Below are 21,789 nucleotides of genomic sequence, written 5' to 3' on the forward strand. Positions count from 1 at the left end.
TACATACGAACTCACAGTGGTAATCATGCACTTTCTGTTTTGCGGCTCCCAAACGGTAGGTATGGTGGGGGTAAATTTCATCCACGATCTGGCAGCTCTGTTAGGAGGAGTTTTAAAGTAAACTGAATTTTGCAGGGTGTCAAGAGAATGAAAGTTCATGCAATTTAGCTATGTTATATCATGATAGAAAAATATAAGGAACTTGATTCTTATTAAATCTCCTTGCGCAATTTTGTTGCACAATTTTTTAAAACTTTATGTTGGTTTACAAAATGTGCTTTCAAATTTGCGTAAGTTTAACAGATATTGAGGAATTTTAAAACGATTTGAAAATAAATAAAACTTGTGAAGACTTTTGTCGTTTAATTTTGTAAGGTTTCACGAAAATGAAAAAAATTCTTTTAGGTTCCTAGCAATAATTAAAGTAAATTTTTTATTGCCAAAAATTAATTTCAGGAGATTATTTTAAAACATTTCAAAACATTAAAAAAATTATTAAAGTATCTAAAACGAGTTTAAAGGCAATTTTTCTTATTTTAGAAAATTTAAAATAATCAGTAAAAATTTGAATAATTTTTAAAAATAAGAAGATTAGAAGGTCTGACAAGATTTAAAAAAATATATATTATTTTCCTAATATTTGTGTTAAAATTTTTAAGCATTTTTTATTTTGAAAAATGAACTTTAAAAGAAAATTAAAGAATACTTTCAAACACATTGAACGATTTCCTAAAATTTTGAAAGAGGGTGTTGAAGGTTTTAAAAGCAAAATTTTTCAATTCACTTTGATTAAAACGTTTAAAAATGTGAATAATCTAATAAATTCAAGAAATATTTAGCTAGTTAATGAAATTCAAAAATAATTTAAACTTTTGAAGAGTTTCAGAACGTGGGATAAACTTATTTAAAAAACAGAAAAATCTAAATGTGTACAATTGTCAGTCTTTAAAAATAAAATTCTAATGATTTTTTAAAAACTACTTTTAGCACATTTCTTCTCAGGCTGAATCCCCGCTTAAAGATATAATTTTTTTACTTAGAATAAGTTCTATGCAATTAAAACAAAAAGTTTATTTTAAGTACATATAAAATTAGTTAAATTATTTATAAAAAATGGAAACACTTAAGAATTGTAGTATTAAAATGCACTCAACATTTAGGATTTTTGTATTCAATTTTGATAAGATATAATAGATATATATGTAAAATAAATCAATTGTAATAAAAGTCGATAAACGAAAGACTTTCACACTTTTTGTTTACGAAAAAGAGATTCCTCAATTCTTAAGTGTCAATAGTAAGGGAACTGACGTCAAATTAAACATTCATAATTAATTAAAGATTTTAATTTTTTTCTTAATTACAATAAACTTATCATTTGATAAAAATTTTGTAAAAATGTTTCTTTGAAGGTGGTGTGAAAAGGAGTTTTATTAAAAAATGTGTGAGATTTTCTAACAGACAACTGTATGAGTATCTGACCTTTCTTATTTTAATTTTTTAAGTGTATATTAATCTGTTTTATGTTTAGGACAAAATCATGTGCTGAAAAACGATTAAAGAAATATATATTTCTGAAATTGGTCCATAAGATTAAAGCCAAATCTGTACAACCGTTTGTTAACATTTTTAAAATTTTTCTTGTATAATTTGAAAGGCGATTTTACATAGTATTTTACTAACTAATGAAAATATTTTTATAATATTATTTCTGAAATCTATTCCCTAAGCAACATATTAAAACAAAATTTAGGAATATTCATTAAATTATGATTATTTTTTATTTTTAAAATTAATGTATACAGAGTACAGTTTTTATATGAAATTTCACGACGATTTTTTGTACAATGTTTGACCGTAGGGCAGAATCAAAAAAAATATTCTAAACGTATTTTCCTTAGTTATTGAGATACTATACGAAAAGGTACTTTTAGAATGGTGTTCTCCTTTTAAAATAAAGATATATTTCTTCATAGAATAAAATTGGTTAAATTCATTTCACAATTCTTCAAAATTACAATTATTTTACAATGGAAATCTAATTGTAAACGCTAAATTTTGTGATATCGAGATAAGTATCTTAAGACATTAAAGGTTTCGTAAAGTTTTCACAGATTAAGAATTTTTTTTATTTGAAAATTTAACAATTTTCTTGAAAATGTGTTGTTTTATTTTTGCTTGAAAATTCACCTTTCTCAGTTACAAATTAATCCTTTTCGGAAGAAAATTATTCTTCTTGTTAGAAATTCATCTATTTGAATTAAAAATTAATTTATTTGATTGAAAATGCATTTTTTGATAAAACTTCTTTTCTTTTGGTATAAAATGCTTGACAGTGAAACCACGAAAATTTCTTAACAAATTGTTACAAGTTTTAGTTATTGTTCAATCGTTACAAAATTTCTGAAAATCTCCTAAACTTACTCAAATTGGAAAGCACATTTTTGAACCAACCTAAATTTTAAACAAAATTCTGCAACGAAATTGCGCGAGAAGGCTAGATAAGAATTAAGTTTTTTATTTTTTCTAAAATTATATACAACATGGCAAAATTGTAAAATTTTCTGCACGCTCTTTTACACCCCTTTTAAAATTTTTTAAAAATCATAAAAATGCTGTGTATCTTTTTTAACTGAAAATCCAACTATGTGTTTAAAATTTTAACTATACTGTCGAAAAATACGATTTTTTTTATTCAAAATGTTTTTCAGTGAAAAATTCATTTTTTACATCGAAAATTAAACTATTTTGCAGAAAATTAAATTTATTATCTGAAAATGTACCTATTCTATTTTTGGTTAAATACTTATTTTCTAGTTTTAATAATAATTTTTAAAGTTGAAAATTTTACGATTTTGTCAAAGTTTTTTAAAAAGTATTTTGATAGTTGTAAAGTCATATTTTTTTAATAGGAAATAATTGTTTTCGTTTTAAAATTGATTTTTTGGTTGATAATTCAACTGTTTTGTTGAAAATTCGATTTTTTTTAGTTGAAAAAATATTTTCTTATGCTGTAAATTGACCATTCTCACTTAAAAATAAATCTTTTTTGGTAGGAATGTATTCTTCTTGTTAAAAAATTCATCTACTTTAACTAAATTCATTTCATTGGTTGAACATGCATTTTTTGACAAAACTTCTTTTCTTTTGGTGTAAAATGGTTGAAAGTTCATGTAGTTTTTTGGAAATTAAACTAATTTGATGAAAATTTTTTGGTTGTAAATTAATTTTTTTAAATGATATTGCAACCGTTTTTCGTTGAAAATTTATCTATTTTGTTAAAAATTCGTTTTTTGTTGTTGTTTTAAAATTTATTTATAAAATTTTAAATGTTTTAAATGTGTTTGAAAATTCATGTATTTTATTGCAATTTTGTCTTTTTTGAAAGAATTCCTTTTGTACGTAAATTCATTTCTTTGGTTGAAAATTGGACTATTTTGTTGTAGATTTAATTGTTTTTTTATTCAAAATTAATTTTTTTTAAGCAAATTGAATTGTTCCATTTTTTGATAAAAGTAAATCTTTTTTATTCAAAATTAATTTATTTTGTTGAAAATTCCATTTTTTATCTGAAAATTTATGTAGCCCATTTTTAGTTTGATGCTTATTGTGTTAGTTTAAAATGCGTTTCTAAAGATGAAAATTGAACAATTTGGTTGACATTTTTTTTCTTGAAAAATTATCTTTTTAATTATAAATTTATCTTCTAACTTCTTTAGCTCGCACAAGCCTACACAAATTAACTGCGCGTGCGCGCGCAAATCAACTTAACGGTGTTAGTTTTCGCACCGTATGGTGTCGATTGTATGTTTATACCACTCTAACCTCAAAATTTCAACTTTAACAAGATTTTTTCGCCTTTTGTGGTATTAAGTACTGTTCGATATTTGTGTGAGAGGTGATTTTTAGCGAATGAGACTTTTCTCATTCGCTTCGCTAGTGCGGAAAACTTCTCATTCGCTAAATAATCACCTCTCACACACGTATCGAAATGTACTATTCTCGCTCCGTCTTAGTGTTTGATTTCAAACTATCCAGTGAAACTTTAAGTTTAGATTAAGACTTTCACATCTCCTCGGTGTGATTCGTTAGTATTTTCAATACTGAAAAGTTGAGAGTTCGTGAATTTGCCAACTTTACACCGGAGAAGTGTATATTAGAAGAAGAAATGCTTTTTCGCACCAAAATATCGCACCGTATCATTACAACTTCGCACTTCGGTGTGACGTTGTACGAATTTTTCCTAACAGTGTATGAAATCTTTCCCTTGCAATAGCCAATTAATATAATTTGATATTTATGTAAATTTCACGTTGCAGTTACTTCACAATATTACACTCGCAATTTACTGTACGCAATTTTTTACATTTTACTGTATGTTTTTACTTCTTTTTTTAGGATTCAGTCGAAAAATCTCATGGAACAAGTAGATGAATAATTCGTATGTTGCATTGTCCACAGTGGCTATACTACCAAAGGAAAAATTATATATGAATTGCAAAAAATTCTGGTATAGAGTATTTAGTATACAATTGTTATTATTTATAAGATGTTCAAAATATTTAAATCTATTAGGATTAAAACAACTTTATATTTAAAAAAGTTTAATCTACAGTTAGTTACAAGAAGGCCGTGAGCTACAGGAAGGATTTTGATTTTACCATCAGATTGAAATAAATTATGTTTTGTTTTCGTCCTTCTGAAACTAACTAAACGAAACAAAATTATCTTAACTACCTATATCAGGACGTTTTTCAATTCCTTTACTCGCAAGTTTTAAATCATTTAAAAATGGCTGTGTAAGATTTTTATTGTTTTAGTATGAAGTAATTGTAAATTTTTTTACATTTCATGCTAAAAATGAAGTATGCCTTCTCAATAAACTCAGTATGTACTTTAATATACTTTCTAATTAAAATTTGTTTTATTCAACGTGTATGAAAGTTAACTTTATTTTTTTATGTTTCAAGATCAAAAAACTTTCGTGTATAGGAGAGAGACGTGTGTCCGTATTACTAATAATTCGACGTATTATCTAATTTATGGCAGTTTCTTTTGCAACATATGACAGTCATAATCATTGAGTGCTTCGCTTATTAGGCGAAAATAATATTTAATGTTTTAAAATTGTAAAACCGTGACAATAATTTGTATCCCACACTACTAACAGATATTATTTATGACACACGACCACAAATTTAAAAACAAATACGGGGGATAAACGGACGTCTCTTATGCGTACTTTGGGGTGCTGAATTCGAATCCGTTGAGCTTTTACCTCCAGCAGGTCAGGATTTTTGCGCAATGGCAGTAAATGTGCTAAAAATGGAGAAGACATGTCCGACTTGTTATATATAAGAAAAAACTGAAAAACTCAATTTTTAGCACGTTTTATGAAATTGCGAATTCGAATTCAGCACCTCACAATACGTTTCGGAGACGTCCGTTTATCCCCCGCAATTTTTTTTTCAATTTGTGGTCCTGTGTTATTAATATTATTTATTATCACATTGCAAATGCGAATTATTCCTGTACATATTCTTAATTATTTCATGTCCATACTTATTTTGTTATTTTGTTCGTTTTCTGTATGGAGAAAGTTTGCGCATTTAAAGAATCTAAAACTCTAATCCGTTAAGAACTGTAATTTAACATAAAACTGGAGATTGCTATAATATCACGAATCCTAAATCAAAATTGCACGGATTTTCGGCGCCCAAAAATAATAAGACACTAAACACATTTATTTTAAAAGTAAAATTCATTGCTGTCTCTGCTTTTATATTTTTATTTCAAGATGATAGCATAATTGAAAGGAAATCTGGTGGGAATCTAATTTTGCTTCCTTATATATGCCGCAAGTAGTCCCATGGCCTACGGATAGTCGTAAGTTTTAACTTCCCATGTAGAAATTCCGATCGGGATTTATTAGGGCCCTGGATAAATTTCCCTATTTCTAATTAGTCGCTGGTCGGGGAAAATGGAAAGGGTCTGGCGAGTTTTGTAACGTTGTTTTAGCCAGGTTCTAGTTCGAACTTCTGAGCAGACCCTACAGAGAGTTCCCTTTTATTGCCTGATGATTGGTAAGGCCCCGTCTAGACTCTTTCTACTACCCGAAGAATATTTAATTGAGTTGAAAATTTAATTGATATGACAAAAAAGGTATTTCAAAAGTATATATTAATTGATGGCGAGTATTTTGACTTTGAATATTAATGGCCATATTGAGAGTGAATACATATATTACATTTATAAACTTTATATTACAAGTAAAGTTTCCGTCGCCATGGAGTATCGAACACTTACATCTATACCTATATCTATTATCTATCAGTCGGGAGTCTTAACCATTACACTAAACCTTCAAAGTTGAAAGTTGATGAAAAATCCATACTCATAAGCTACAGCTCAAGAAATTTTAGGCTCTCTTTTGCTAATTCAATATTTATTATTATATGACGTTATGTAAATGTAAAATATACGAACTGTTAAGAGGAATATCGCTAAAATAAGTTTTAAATAAATAATTTGGATTTATTGAAATCTTTCTTCCTGTAATATTTCGTTTTTTTCCCATTGTAGACAACTTTACAACTTTTTACAATGACAGGAAATGTAATTTTTTATAAATATTTACAGTTTTTCATAAAGACAGAATTTTTTTCTTAAGAAAATAGGGTATAAATAGATTTTCCATACCTATATGAGGCAAGAAATTCTTCGCCAGAACCTGGCTGGACACCCATTAGTGTTTTCTAGGCTAGATATTCTGATAGGGGCCCACACCAGTTATTTCTAGACTATATATTCTGATAGGAACCCCATCGGAACCCAACTTCAAATAGGGAAAGATGGGGAAATTTCTGCACGGGTTTATAGCGCTCAAAGTTTTTAGATTATTGTCTTATTGATTTATTTTGCAGAAAACCTTCATACCCCATATACCTTTCAAAAAGCTTCGCCATAGGAATGTTTTATTTCCTCACACTTTCCTCGATAGAAAAGAGTGGAGAGTAAATCATTTAATTAAAGTAATTTCGCAGAAGACATCGTTTTTAGAAGTAAAATGTTTAAGATATAAAATTTTAGAAAGAAGGTAGAGCAAACATTAATTTACAAACAAGGGCCTAGTGATAAGCAGTAATACAAGATGATGAATTTTAAATTTAGTTGATTTTCATTTTTGTATTAAATTAAGTAAGTCACTTAATTTAATCAGTATTATCTCCTATCGGATATGCGAGTTACATAATGATTAACTGACAGTTATGTTGAGTTTAGGATGATTTTCATCCCAGTGTTTTGAAATTCAATTCGTGCTATCAGAAGGTCGTGTGCGAAATGCGATGCGCAAACACTTTGGCGCATGCCTTTGCGGAAATGCATGTCTTAAATTAACCTATAAAGTCCGTTTCCCACATGTAAAGCGGTTGACATTCAAGAGAGCGCGTCACTCAAAATCATGTTATAATCATCAGTTGACTTTCAACTGTCGAATGATCCTTTCGGTTAGATCGGAAAGTCAACATCCTTTTTTACTAAGAAAAGAGAGCATTTAAAAATATAGACGGAGAATTATTTTTTCAAATTATAATCAGTGACATTTTATTAAAGAATCATGAAAAATCACTAAAATTCCAAAAGTTATTCACGGATTTCTGACGAGTCCCATTTTCGATCTTGTTTTGATGGCTTAATACAGAAATTTCAACCTTATTTTGATTATGAATAAAGAAATATGGATAGACAAAGGATATGATGCTATAAAGAAGAAACGAAAAAAAGCTATAGGGGCTTAATTATACACAGAGAAAAATTACAGTTCAAACCGAAGAATACTGAAAAAAATTAACAATACTAAGATATATAAAAAAGTCTTTTTTTTTTAAACAGCCAACTGTATCCTTCATTCATGAATACATTTTCATATCTTTGAATTGTGAATTTTTTGGTTTAGATGGCAATTTTTTGTTAGATAAGAAAAACGGAGATATGATAAATGTTCTTTACAATTAAAAATGATCTTATAATTAAATTACATTTATTATTCAAAAGTGAACTGTGCTATCATTTATAAATTTCAAACCTTTGTGAAATGCATTCCTATTTAATTAGCGCTATAATAAATAATAGTCTAAGGGCCAATTTCACCAACTCTGATTAAATCTATGATCAACTAATCATGATTATTTTTAATTAATGATTAAATCAGCGTTAACCAGCGATGCGTCCTACCAAGCATTTTCAATCTCTGGTTAGCTAATCATCTACTTTGTTCGTAATAAGGTCTAGTTTCTAGGTCTTTCTGTTGTAACAGCGACTCTGATTGGTTAGCACAAAATTCTTCATGAACACGCGGCACTATATTAGCATATGATAAGATTCCCAAAGTTTGAGGTTACGAGTGGTTTCAGTGGCAAGTGTAATAGAAGAGAAGTGGAAATTGTGCCTGAATGTTCGTGGACTTCTCTGAACGTGGTTAAGCATTTCATCATCATCAAATGAGCATCAAATATCATTGTAAAACAGCCATATTTCCTTCCTGTATACTGCACTCATTGCACTTGCACTTCAATTTCGGGGTTATGCTACTTTAATCACTGATGAAACTCCATAACCAGCCATTATTGGGCGGTTAAGTTAACCCGTAATTATCTTCCCCTAATCATCATTAAAAGAATGGTAGAACGCAAAGTATTGATTAAATAATGTTAATCAATGATTAACGATTTAATCAGAGTTGGTGACATCGGCCCTAAATGAATTTATCTGCAAATCCCTATTTTAAAGCCATGCTGACTTTTGAAGGATTTGTTTAATCGAGTCAGCCTTTGATGCAATTTTTAGGGTCCAAAAATATAGGTAAAGTTCGTTAACCAGATGTTTCCGACAAAAATGAAAAATGTCTAGCATCTTCAAAATTCGAAACATTTTTTTTTAAGTTTTAGAATTTGTTGTTAAAGTTTCTGATAGATGACAAGAAAATTAAAAATTACCCTGATAGTATTTTTAAATTCCCTGAAATTTGAAAAGTTATATGCTTTCCACCTTTTTAAAGATTTAAAAAAAATAGAAAAACCTATTTTTCTAGTAGATTCAGAAATTCCAATAATTTTTTTTACTAAATATCAAATATATTTCAAAACCATCTCAATGCAATTTGTCGATTAGACAAAAATGGACAACGTTAGATCACTTTAAAAATTATGCAATTGTTTTAACCCATTCCTGGCCAAAACTAGTTTCCGTCAATAAAATTTAGTGAATTTTTGTATTGTGCTTTGTATTTACCTAAATAACACAACCATTTCAAAAAGTTTCCATAATGGAAACGTTTAAGAGATCCGCAAGTTTTAATTAATTAAATATAAAATTATTAAATATAAATTATTATAATGGCAGTTTTCGATTGGACACACATTTAAAAAGCTCTAGATAATTCATAATGAAGTAGATTACCTATACTAGGATACATATTTCTAAAACGCAGTGAAATAATTTTCAATACCTTTTTTCAAATTGCGTACAACTTTTTCTAGAGTTGTGATAGTAGAGATAAAATCAAACTTCGAGTGCCACAATAATAATCTAATTGAGCCTCCCGCGATCAAAACGGGACACGCTCGAAATGCCTTGGTTTCAGTTGGCCTCTTGGTTTTCTCGTTCTTAATTTTTTCAAGTTAGATTTTAAATTATTTTTAAGCATATTTTAATACGAAATTACATTCCACATATTTTCGTTCCTTAAAAAAAGTTTTTAACTATTTTAGTTTTCGAGATAAGTACGAAATTGTTACTTTGTGCCAAAATCAAAAATCATTATATTTTTGCGTTCCGCTCGCTCTAACTTATTCAATAATAGGACTGTCGGGATGAAAATTGTAGGGAACATGCATAAACTGTTCCGAAAGTGACAGTAATGATGAAATTTTGATTTTTTTCACAAACATTTTTTATTAGTTTATTCCCGACTCAAGTCGTAAATTACGCATTGACACTTTCAAACGCTTCGTTTCGCCGACGAATTTCGAAAAAAGTGAAACTTATCGTTACCAAAAATTCGGGGAGGTTTCAAAGAAGTTTTTTGCAAAACTGCAAGTAATTCTGACTTGTGGCTTACCGATAACAATTAAATAAAGACCTGACGCTCGAATGATACACGTGCGAGCTTGTACTAAGGATGTGTCTATCGGAGTCTAAGATCTTGCCTTTTGACACCACGAACAAAATAAAGCACGATTTGTTGCTCTGTTGCTTATTTCTTGGCAAGTTTATATTATATTCGGAAATGTGAAAAACTGAGCGAATTTTCAACGAATATTTATTTTTCTGCTTATATAAATTCAACATTATTATTAATCCAGATCATTTATTTTTCGGGATTGTGTAACCAAATTATTCAAAATTGTTTTTTGTGAACTTTTACGTGTATCGGTCGAGCGTCAGATCTTTATTTAATTGTTGTTGGTAAACTACAAGTCAGAATTACTTGCAGTTTTCCAAAAACTTCTTTGAACCCTCCTCGAATTTTAGGTGACCATAAGTTTCACTTTTTTAAAAATTCGTCAGCGAAACGAAGCGTTTGAAAGTGTCAATGCGTAATTTACGACTTGAGTCGGGAATAAAAAAATAAAAAATTTTTGGAAGAAAAAATAAAAATTTCATCATCACAGTTACTTTCGGAACAGTTACATGTATGTTTCCTACAAATTTCATCCCGATAGTCCTATCATTGAAGGAGTTAGAGCGAGCGGAACGCAAAAATATAATGATTTTAAGTTTTGTCAAAAAGTAACAATTTCGTGATTATCTCGAAAACTAAAAAAGTTAGCACCTTTTTTCAAGGAACGAAAATATGTGGAATGCAATTTTCTATTAAGATATTCTTCAAAAAAATTTTAATCCGACTTAAAAAAATTAAGAACATGAATAACCAAGAGGCCAACTGAAACCAAGGCATTTCAAGCGTGTCCCGTTTTGACCGTGAGAGGCTCAATTGTAAAAGCCGCAGGTGCTTTGAGAACCCTCTTTAAGGACATGTGATACTTAGAAAATGGTCGATTTGACCAGTTTTAGGTTCCCCCGGGTTTTTTTATAGAATAATAAATATTTTGTCTTAGAAATTTTGGAAATGATAGCGAACATGCTAACGGACGTCCCCACAAACTTTTTTTGTAGGTTAATTCAAAAAAGTTTTAATTTAGCAAAATGTGATTAATTTGCATAGCGCTTAGGAAATAGTATCGATTTTTTCAGTGTTAGATTCCCCCGGGGTTTTCCCTAGGATAAGAAATATTTTGCCTTTAAAATCTGGGAAATCATAGCGAACATGCTAACGAACGTCCCCACACACTTTTTTTGTGTTTTTTTTATCAAAAAATTTTTGATATTGCTAACAACTTGCGTGTAAGTTTCGAGGTTATGTGTGTTACAATTCACCCGAGCGTTACTTCCAAACTACACAATATTTTTGGCCGAAAACTTGGGACTTACAAATAAACATAGTAACTAATCTCCCGGAACTAACCTTGTTTGGAGGCAATCAAAAAAGTTTATTTCATAAATAATTTCCAGATTATCGGAAAGGCAGAGATGAAAAACGACGCAACCCCAAAATAATGCATATGCATACAATTTTTATTTAGCACAATACATTTTTTTGTTATTATCCCTCAAAAAAGAGTCCGGGGACGTCCGTTATGATATTTTATAGCATCCCTACCGAAAGAAATCTTTGAGTTTTCTTTAGCGAAATAATTTGGCCCATTTGAGTCTATAAACAAATTCGATTTGAAACAAAATAGTCTCGGAGATAGTTTGAGAGATTTGGGTCCTTTTCAAGATCCTTTTAGTGGTCGTTTTAAGAGTGGTGCGACGGTAATATAATGTTCCTTTTGTATTCGTCACGTACCGGGCGGGCAGAGTTATTTACAGTAATTGGTCGTGGCTAATCCGCTCTCCCTTTTCAAATTTCTCTTCAAATTATTAACGCTTTTTTTTAATTGATGAATTTTCTCATTATAGTTATTTATAATTATAACTTATATACTGATATACAATTTTCTAGTTGAATTCAAAAATCTTGTCTTTTTTGGCGTATCTCATTCCATTTACGATAAACGTTCTAATAATTCCAATTTTAAGCATTAAAAAAGAAGTTAGATATCTGAAGTCATCGAAACCCATAGATTCCGAATTATTATGTTTTAGGCTGTTAACTATGAAATTTAAAAAAATCTACTTTTAAATTTTAATCCAAAAACTTAACAAAGGACCCTAGAGTGTCGGCTACTCTATTGAGATAGCCTCTCTGCTCGTTATTTATGATCGTACTCTTATTTCAATTTCGGAAAGAATATTTTAAAGCCTTCAGACTATTTAAACGAGCTTCCTGGTTCTTTAAAAATATCTACCTGAGTGCCCATGGCACGCTTAAACTTGGCACAAGGTGCCGCTTGTGTAGCGTACAAGGATCAGGTGCCCATGCAGCGAGCATTTTTTTATATTAATATCGATACTTAACTTTGCACGCGTACTGAGTGTGAGCTTGAAATTAGTATTTATTTTTGTTTGGACTACGACAAAACATGCTGAAAGTGAATAGGGTCATCATTTTCCATGAATATTTTGGAAATTGACCAAATCGTCCCTGGCGGAACGAAGGAACCGAATGGAGCCCCTACAAAGTACCCGCAAAGAACCCATTCGGTTCCTTAAAAAAAAACTCGAAAAAACAGCAAAATAAACTTTTAAATTGTTGAAATTCGGATTCTACGTTAAAATTCCCTATAGAAGTTCACGGAATAATCGCAATAGTTTTTTTTGCAACGGTAAAAAGTTCTAAAAAATATAAGAGGTATAACGCCTGTTGACTGCTACACTTCAAACGCGTCGCCTGTAAGTAGCAGTCAACAGGCGTTATACGTCTTATTTTTTTTTAACTTGTTACCGTTGCAAAAAACTATTGCGATTATTCCGTGAACTTCTATAGGGAATTTTAACGTACAATCCGGATTTCAACAATTTAAAAGTTGATTTTGCTGTTTTTTTCGAATTCTTTAAAAAGGAACCGAATGGGGTCTTTACGGGTACTTTGTAGAGGCTTTACGTTTCGGTCGGCCAATTTCGGGCTTGCGCCTCATGACATCTTTATTTTTTTTCTATTGATAATGAGGAGTTAACTCCCTGCCACAAAAATTATACAAAACATATATTATAAATAATAGTAAGTACAATATTGATATGAGTTAACTCAGAATCGCACAGATTGGCATATTTAAGTTGTATTCGATACATTATACTTTCGAGCAAGATAGTTTCGAGGACATCTGGTGGAATTTTTACTAACTAAATGCGATGTCACTACACATAAGCTTATCGACCGTTCATATACTTATTTTTTTCCGCAGCTTTTTATTCCATTCTCATAATTTATGATTGAGAAAGTATTACAATCGTTCGAAATTTTAAAACTCAGTTTTTAACGTATTTTCACTTTTTGAGACGCATTGAAGCCTGGTATCAAATTGAGACGAGGGCTTCTGTTCGCCTGTCTGCCCGTCCGCGTAAACACGATAGCACTCGCACCAATTAACGGATCAAATCAAGCTGTGGCACACTTTTTGGACCGTAAAAGAAAGAACGAGTTCGATAATCAGCATTCCTTGACCAACGATTATGGTTTCATCCATCGAAAACGATATGCAAAACTCGGATATTCGAATTTCACGCCAAGGATCACGCCAAAGGATGAACTTCAGCTTCTCAAAAGTGCTAAGAAATTTTTTTAAACCATTTTTTGATAGAACTTGTCATTTTGGTTTTATCCGTCAAAAATGCTATGAAAAAAAAGATTGAAAATTCAAATTTTAAGTCAAACAACAAGAAATATTGGAAAAAGTTTTCAAACAATTTCTGATTTTCACAATTCTCACAAAATTTCTTTGTACAGTTTTTCGACAAAGCTCGTCTTCGCTCGCAAGTTTGAGTGCGCCACTACTAAAAATTCCTATATAGGTTCCTATAAGGGAACCTACATAGGATCCTGTATATGTTTCTGTATGGGACCATATCTAGATATGCAGTACTATTCTATGGCATTTGTTTATGTTCGATGTTATTTTTTACAATTTAAATCAAAAATACGCATCCTAGCGTCAAGTAGGTCAAATAAAACGTGTTGGTATAATGTGGGCGAAAAATTTTATTAGTTAAACTGTTATTGTAGCTTGTGTCGTTTATCCAAAAAGTTAATTTTTTCTTTTCACTTTGAATGTATTTTTATAAGAAAAGTTTAATCTAAATTTGTAGATCTATTTTGAATGCACACTTTTTTTTATTTATGTGTTTTCGTACCTTTCATCGTTTTTTCAAAACATTGATTTTTTTATTGTCAATGTTATTTTTCACTATTAAAACGAAAACTTCGTATTCTATCAAAAATTAAATTATAACAAATTTGTAGATGTTTTTAAATGAACAAATTGGGCCTCTCCTATTTCATTTGTTGATTTTTTTTTGTAGATTGTGTCGTTTGTCTAAAAATTCAATTTTTCTATTTTTAATGCTGTTTTTTACGGATAAAACCAAAACCATGCGTACTATAAAAAAGTAAATAATACGAAATTTGTAGATCTTTTTTTAGTGCACAATTTTCGTTGATTTATCTTTTGTCGTATCTTGCATAGTTTGATCGAAAAATGAAATTTTTAATTATTCATTATGTCGTCAAACTTAGAACTTTCATTTTTTCAAAAAAAATTCTCGAGGTTGTTCTGATAATCTTGCAGGGCCTTTCAAAATTAAGGTTTTTTTTTGCCTTTTTTTCATATCGTGCGTTATTTACCTTCCATTTTTTTTGTGAGTGCTATAACTGTTGCAATTGTTTTTTTTATCGAAAAAGTCATTGGAAGAAAATATTCGTATTTTCAAGAACTACGAATAAACGTACGGAGAATTATTTAATTTTGAAAATAAGTGGTCTCAAACATATTCAAAATGCGCTCAATTTTTGATTTTTTATCTAAAATGGCTGGGTAACGAACTTGACCTTCAGTTTTCGACACTTAAAGAGTGTACCAAAGCCCAATCTAATACATTAATTTTGTCAAAAGTTATCGCGCTCACAGACAGATAGCCATACATACAGACATACAGGCAGACACATTCGTAAAAACCTGTTTCACGGATTCAGAGGGAGTCAAAACGTGGGCATTTGACAAAAGATGTGTGAAGGCACCCCTGTGACTGGTCACAGAAATAATGCTGGTCAAAATCCCACCTCTTTCCAACTGTTCGTGTAGGCGGGAAACGCATGTGACTGGTCATAAAAATAATGGTGGTAAACCCTCTAAACCTTCCCAGCGTATCGTGGGGAAGAAAAGGCACGCCTGTGACTGGTCACAGAAATGTTGGTCAAACCTCTACCCATTTCCAACACTTCGTGGGAGCGGGAAAGTAAACCTAAGACTATAGTCACAAAAATAATGTTGGTAAAACCCCTAATCCTTTCCAACGTATTGAGGGAGTGGGAGGCACCCCTGTAACTGATTACAGAACTAATGTTGGTAAAACCGATACCCCTTCCGCGCTGTTCGTTTAGGCGGAAAGGCACGTAAGTGACTGGTCATAGAAATAATGTTGGTAAATCCCCTAACCCTTTCCAACTCATTGTGTAGACCCGAAGGCACCTATGTGATTCGTCACAGAAATAATGTTGCTTAAACCTCTACCCCTTTCAAAAACTTCGTGAGGCGGAAAATTAAACCTGAGACTGGTCACAGAAATAATTTTGGTAAAACCCCTAACCCTTTCCAGCGTATCGTGTAGATGGGAAGATAACCCTATCACTGATCACACAAATAGCGCTGGTCAAACCCGTACCCCTTTCGAAACATATCGTGGGGATGGGAAGGCACCCCAGCCATTGATCACACAAAAATAATGCTGGTCAAACCTTTACCCCTTTACAATGTTAATTAATTTTTTTATTTTGTTCACACTATTTGATCTGAATTGTTTAATAGATTGGATATACAAACTGCAGTGAGTTACAGTAATTGAAACTTTTAATATATTGGAAGCTTTAAAAATGAATCAATTCCAGCTTGAGTCGAAAAGAACTACAAAATTATAAAATTACTTTTAAATTGACGAAAATCTTATTAAATTATGCATCCAATGAACACTAACAGATGTATTTTTGATCTGTCGAAGATAATATACCATGTGGAAAAAATCTCCTGACCAAAACCTTATCTAGCTCGCATAAAACTCATCAGAAATGTTCCTTACGAAAGTATAAATTAAACAAAAATGGAATTCCGAAAAAACAACATACTTCGTCCCCGAGATATTCTACGAATTTAAGTGTAGAAACTCTCTGATTTGAACTGGATTCGGTCTTAAGATTATAAAAAATGAGACACTTTAGCAACTTCTAGACAAATATAATGATTGAATCGATTTTTATCAATCTAACTTTGTAAAATCCGCATTAAAGTACTAACATAATATAATTAATAATGACCATAATCTGATTCTAATATAATAACCATTATCGGATTGAACCTCGCTTTTATCTGGATGGTTGGTATTTGGATTTCTAATATTTTGATCTCATTCTGCTTCATTTCTGAAAAAAAATAAAACCAAAATTTATATTAATTTCTCGTTCTATAAAAAGAGGTATTCGAATGAAATTTCAACGTACGTTTTCGGTTTTTCTTTCCTATTCTTCTGGGGCTTGTTCTCATTCTTTAATTTGTTGCCTATCTTATCTTCAGTTCCACGCTTGGCCCCTCTAAATCCTTCCAATTGGCCTCTTTCGTAAACTGCAATGCCAATTGTAACTAATTATAAGAAATTTCCGAAAAAAGTAATTCAAACTTTAAAAAAATGGACAAACAGCGAGCTTTTTAATGAAATTTGTATATGACAATCACTTCTTTCATAGAATATCAATGTTCTACTCCGAAATATCACTGAATACACAAATGGAAAGTTCCAGGAAAATGTACCTCAAACTTGTACAAATTGCACAAGCAGCAAATCTGTTTAGGCCTTTTGTTTATAACAACCATATTTTGTATGAAATGTCAATATACTGCTCTAGAATATCCCTAATAAACCAATTGAAACTAATTTTTAAAAAAGCGTAACACAAAATTTTAAAAATTGCATAAAGCGCGAATTTATTTATTCCATTTGTTCATAACAAACAGATTTTGTATAAAATGTCAGCATACTGCTCCGAAATAATATGAGCAATGGAATTAAAATATACTCTAAAAAAATATCTTCCAACTTTTCAACACTGCTTAAACTCCGCATTTATTTTTAACAATCAGAAATATACTTTAATTTATTCTTATAATGCTTGTACATGACTTTCAATTTTACTACAGGCACAGTTCACTTTATACATGTTTAAATCATTACAAAAGTTCAGACTGCTCTTTATAACACTGACATTGTTGATAACAAATTAATAATTTATTATACACTCTCAATTAGTATTTTGAGATTTCACATTTATGGATTACACAGTAATGTCATTTCAACTGAATAATTGATGCATTGTTAATGCTTCGGTAACTTAAAAATTGTGAGAGTTGACCAAGAAGTCGGCACTCTGAGGGCGACAATTAGAACCGAACTCAAGAGAACAGTATAAGGCTTAATGTACCTGATTTTTGCAACATTTATACTTAGATTAAAACAGTTAAGCACCTTTATTTAAAAATCTGCACCACCGATCTCTTAAACATTTATTTAACTTCCATTTAAGAGAAAAAACTTAAAAATTGGTTGAAAATGTCAGCCGGAATATTATTTTGAACATTGTTTCTTCCAATGTCCATACTGTGCGCTGTTTCGAAGAACTTGGGACGAAATCTTTATTTGACGTCTAAGTAAGTGCCTAGTTTATTTATGCATTCAGAAGAATAGGAACCGAAGTGAATTACTGGGGTAAAATAATAGGACATTACTTTTTTCAATAATTCCAAAATTAGTTTATTTTTTACGTATTTCTTAACATTTCTCGAGATATTCCAAATTTTTTGACCATATCAATTTTGAGGAACAATGTTTGAAGCCGAATTTTTGTAACAGAAGATGATCAAATTCCGCCGTGGATATTATTTGCACGAATTATCATTATTGTCTTTCGAATGTATTCACTAAAGGCATAATGCAAGACTGTGTAGACGAGAATAATGCCTACACGCATTTTTAGCAGTCTTTTTCCAGTAATATAGCTATTAATCAGGCTGATTTCCTAACAATTTGACAAAAACTTTCTGATGTTACAGTAGAATTTCCAGATGTGTATCGCAGAAGATGAGTATTTTCTTCTGCCGTTTTCACGCATCATGCATTAAATTTCTCGTATTATCAAGAAAATAATATCAGCAGTTACAATAGCGCAATTATTTCGGTTGATAAATCTTTGCACCTAATATAACTATACGTTAATCGAACATCCAAATATCCGCAAAATTGATCCATATTTTCGTGCTAGAAATATAATCTTCGAAGACTAGGCTACCCTTATGGAGTTTTGAGCCGCTGAATCCGAATATGGCCTCAAAATTGGTCTCCCACGTCTCGGTTTTCCTCTAGATGCAAAAACTAGGGACTAGTCTAGGGATATTCTAGTCACACAGGCCGTACAAAAAATTTATTTGCACGAGACAAGTGACTAGACTACCCTTACGGATGTTGAGCCGCTGGATCCGAATCTGGCCTCAGACTTTTCCCTACACATCTCAGTTTTCCTCTAGTTGCAAAAAAAAGGGAAAATCCTGGGGATTTTCTAGTTATTCTAATGGATTTTAAGCTGCTGAAATCAAATCTGGCCTTTGAATTTTCCCTACATGTATCAGTTAACCCCTAGATGCAGAAAATAGGGGAAATCTCAGAGCTATTCTGGATATTATTTTTATAATACCATTATACGGAAGAATAAACGTACTGCCCTAGTAAAAATGCCTAATAGAATCCATATAGAAACCTTATAGGTGCGCCTTCTATTAAGTCCTACTACCTTTGAAAGCGGTATTTGTACTCCCATTCTATATGGCTTCCTTTCCGTTTCTAGAAACTTTTGAACTGGATATGATAAGGATCTGATGTGTTGTGTATTAGGTACTCGCAATGCACTACTTCTTGGATCCTAAGTGGAACCTACCACTTTTTCCATTTGGTCCCTCACACACTGAGAAAAAAAAATATTTCCGAATTAAAGTGTTTTTTCAAATAAAATATTTTTAAATTATTAAAAAATTGATCATGCTTTAAATTCTGAAGTGTGATGCTATGCTACAATAGTAAAAAAAAGTTTAACTAGCACATTGCCATAATCTATTACCAGAAATGTTTGATTCAAAGAAGAAAAATATTAATCCAAATGTAAAATACATTTTCTTTTCAAAAGTTAAATCTAAAAAGATTTTACACCTTTCTGAAGCCTCTGACAAACTCTCCTACGTTTTGTCGTATTTTTATTGACGGTCGATTCTTCTTAACTATACTCCGAACGTTATTTTAAAAATAAAGTAATTGTTAAATTTTCCTGGAGAAACTTATTAATAATAACTAAAGACAAACGCAGTTTATTAAAATATCCGCAAGCGCCGAGAATCGAACCGCACGCTTATAAGTCGAACGCCTAATCCCCAAAGCTACGATTCCACGCTGAGTGCGATATCATAAATGCTTGACGGCATTCATCCGATACTTTAGAAATTAGGAAAAAATGTTTTTGAAGCTCCATTTGTTATATATGATTATTAAACGTACTTAAATGATTTAAAATTAAATCGGTCATTAAGAAAAATCCTTTTCCAATTTTTAAGGCACCAAATGTTTTATATTTTTTCAGAAAAAATGAAATTTTGAAAATTTTGCATCTCGGTAATTTTTTTCTTTTTAAATTTAAGTATAATTAAGCATAAGAGATCTTAATTGGTTTTTCTATTCGGTTTCTAACTGGTTTTTATCTGGTTCGTAGTGACTTGCAAAGTGGCTTCGATTAGCAACGGATGTGCTGCTTATTCGGTACTCGCATTTCATTACATATCGGCTCCTAAGTGACATCTAAACGGATTTCTATTCGGTTTCTAATTTCTATCTATTTGGAGAGGAGGAACCTTCAATGTGGATCTCATTAGGCTCTAATATGTATTTATTTGGTATTTGTAATGCATTAACTATTGGCTCCTAAGTGGATCTTAAATTGTTTTTCTATTCGGTTTCTATCTGGTTTTTATTTGGTTCGTAGTGACTTGCAAAGTGGCTTCGGTTAGCATCTGATGTGCTGTTTATTCGGTACTCGCAATTCATTACATAGCGGCTCCTGAGTGGAATCTAAATGGATTTTCTATTCGGTTTCTAATTGTCATCTATTTGGTGCGTAGGAACTTTTAATGTGGGTCTGATTAGGATCTAAAGTGTTTGTATTTGGATTCGTAATGCCTTAACTACTGGGTCCTTAGTGGCAAGTAAGTGGATATCTATTATGTTTCTGACTGGTATTACTTATAGGGTCCTAAACGGCATCTAAACGGATTTTGCTTTCGGTTTCTATTTGCCATCTATTTAGAGCGCGAGAACTTCTGATGTGGATCTCACTAGGCTCTAATATGTATTTATGTGGAATTTGTAATGCATTAACTATTGGGTCCCGAGTGGCACCTAAGTGGATGTCTACTTGTTTTCTGACTGATATTTATATGTTCCGGAGTGACTTGTGAAGTGGCTTTGATTAGGATTTGGCATAAGAAATCCTAATAGGACCTCTTAGAACAGCAATTTTAAACTTGTTTTATTCGTTAGAAAGCAGTACCTAATAAGTGTCTCGTAGAGCCACTATGAAAACATTAATTTATGTTTTAATGTCCGATTAATTTTAATCCGAGTTCCCATTTAAATTCCGAAGAGAACCACTTAGAGAAGAAATTTTTTACTTGTGCAGTTCGCGAGAAAGAAGAACCTAACAGGTGCTTCATAGATAAACTTTATAAACCATTATTTTGAGTTTTAATATTCGTTTAATTTAATCTCGATTTACCATTATATATCCTAATAAAACCTCTTAGAACAGCAATTTTAAACATTTGGGATTCGTAAGAAAGCATCTTCGTAAGAAGCATCTTGTACTTTGTAATATTCCCAGTCGTGTTTTAAAAGCACATCAGTGCCTAATAGAGCCTAGTAGGAAAATAAATTCATGTTAATTTTTGTCCCAGTAGCCGTATAATTGCGGAATATAAGCCATTAGAAACCATATTCCAATAAAAAGGCTTTTAAGAATCACTTAAGACAACATAGAAAGCTATCTGCATTTTATATGGTCTTAAACAGTTTCTATTAATAACCTATTAGGCATTTTTACTAGGGTGGTATCACATTCTTATGTGTTGGGACTCGTAAAGACCAAATTCATACACAAAAATTCCCCAGTGTGCTTACAATGTCCTCTAGCTAGGATAAATCTAGGGTAATAACAGACTTATAAAGCAAAAAATAAGAAAAATGCTATTTTCTCTGTAGTTTTGCGCTCTCAATCTTACTTTTTCGAGCTTTTGCCATTTTTTCCCTGGATGCAAAAAGTAGAGAAAAGCCTAGGGATATTCTGTTCATACAGGCCATAACAAAATTTGCGTGCAAGAAACAAGTGACTAGGCTACCAGGTGTATACATATGAAACCGGTATTGCCATCTAGCGGCCAGTAGGCACACTTGTAGGCACTGTCGGAACTTACCATTTGTGCTAATTGGCGTATT

At 31.1% G+C, this 21,789-nt stretch overlaps 1 protein-coding gene across 2 annotated transcripts in view; it reads right to left on the reverse strand.

Annotated features, from left to right (window-relative positions):
* Nucleotides 1-16,431: 16,431 nt before the first annotated feature.
* LOC117179642 overlaps nucleotides 16,432-21,789 on the reverse strand; it is a 49,398-nt gene continuing 44,040 nt past the window's right edge. For both annotated transcript variants that reach the window (XR_004467942.1, XM_033371647.1), the window contains 2 exons: nucleotides 16,712-16,832; nucleotides 16,432-16,633 (listed from right to left, as the gene is read on the reverse strand). Coding sequence is in view for 1 of the 2 variants with exons in the window: in XM_033371647.1 (XP_033227538.1) it covers nucleotides 16,770-16,832 (63 nt within the window). In the remaining variant the exon portion in view is untranslated. The remainder of the gene's footprint in view (nucleotides 16,634-16,711; nucleotides 16,833-21,789) is intronic.

The sequence above is a fragment of the Belonocnema kinseyi genome, chromosome 9 (assembly GCF_010883055.1).
Source record: "Belonocnema kinseyi isolate 2016_QV_RU_SX_M_011 chromosome 9, B_treatae_v1, whole genome shotgun sequence".
Taxonomy (NCBI): Eukaryota; Metazoa; Arthropoda; class Insecta; order Hymenoptera; family Cynipidae; genus Belonocnema; species Belonocnema kinseyi.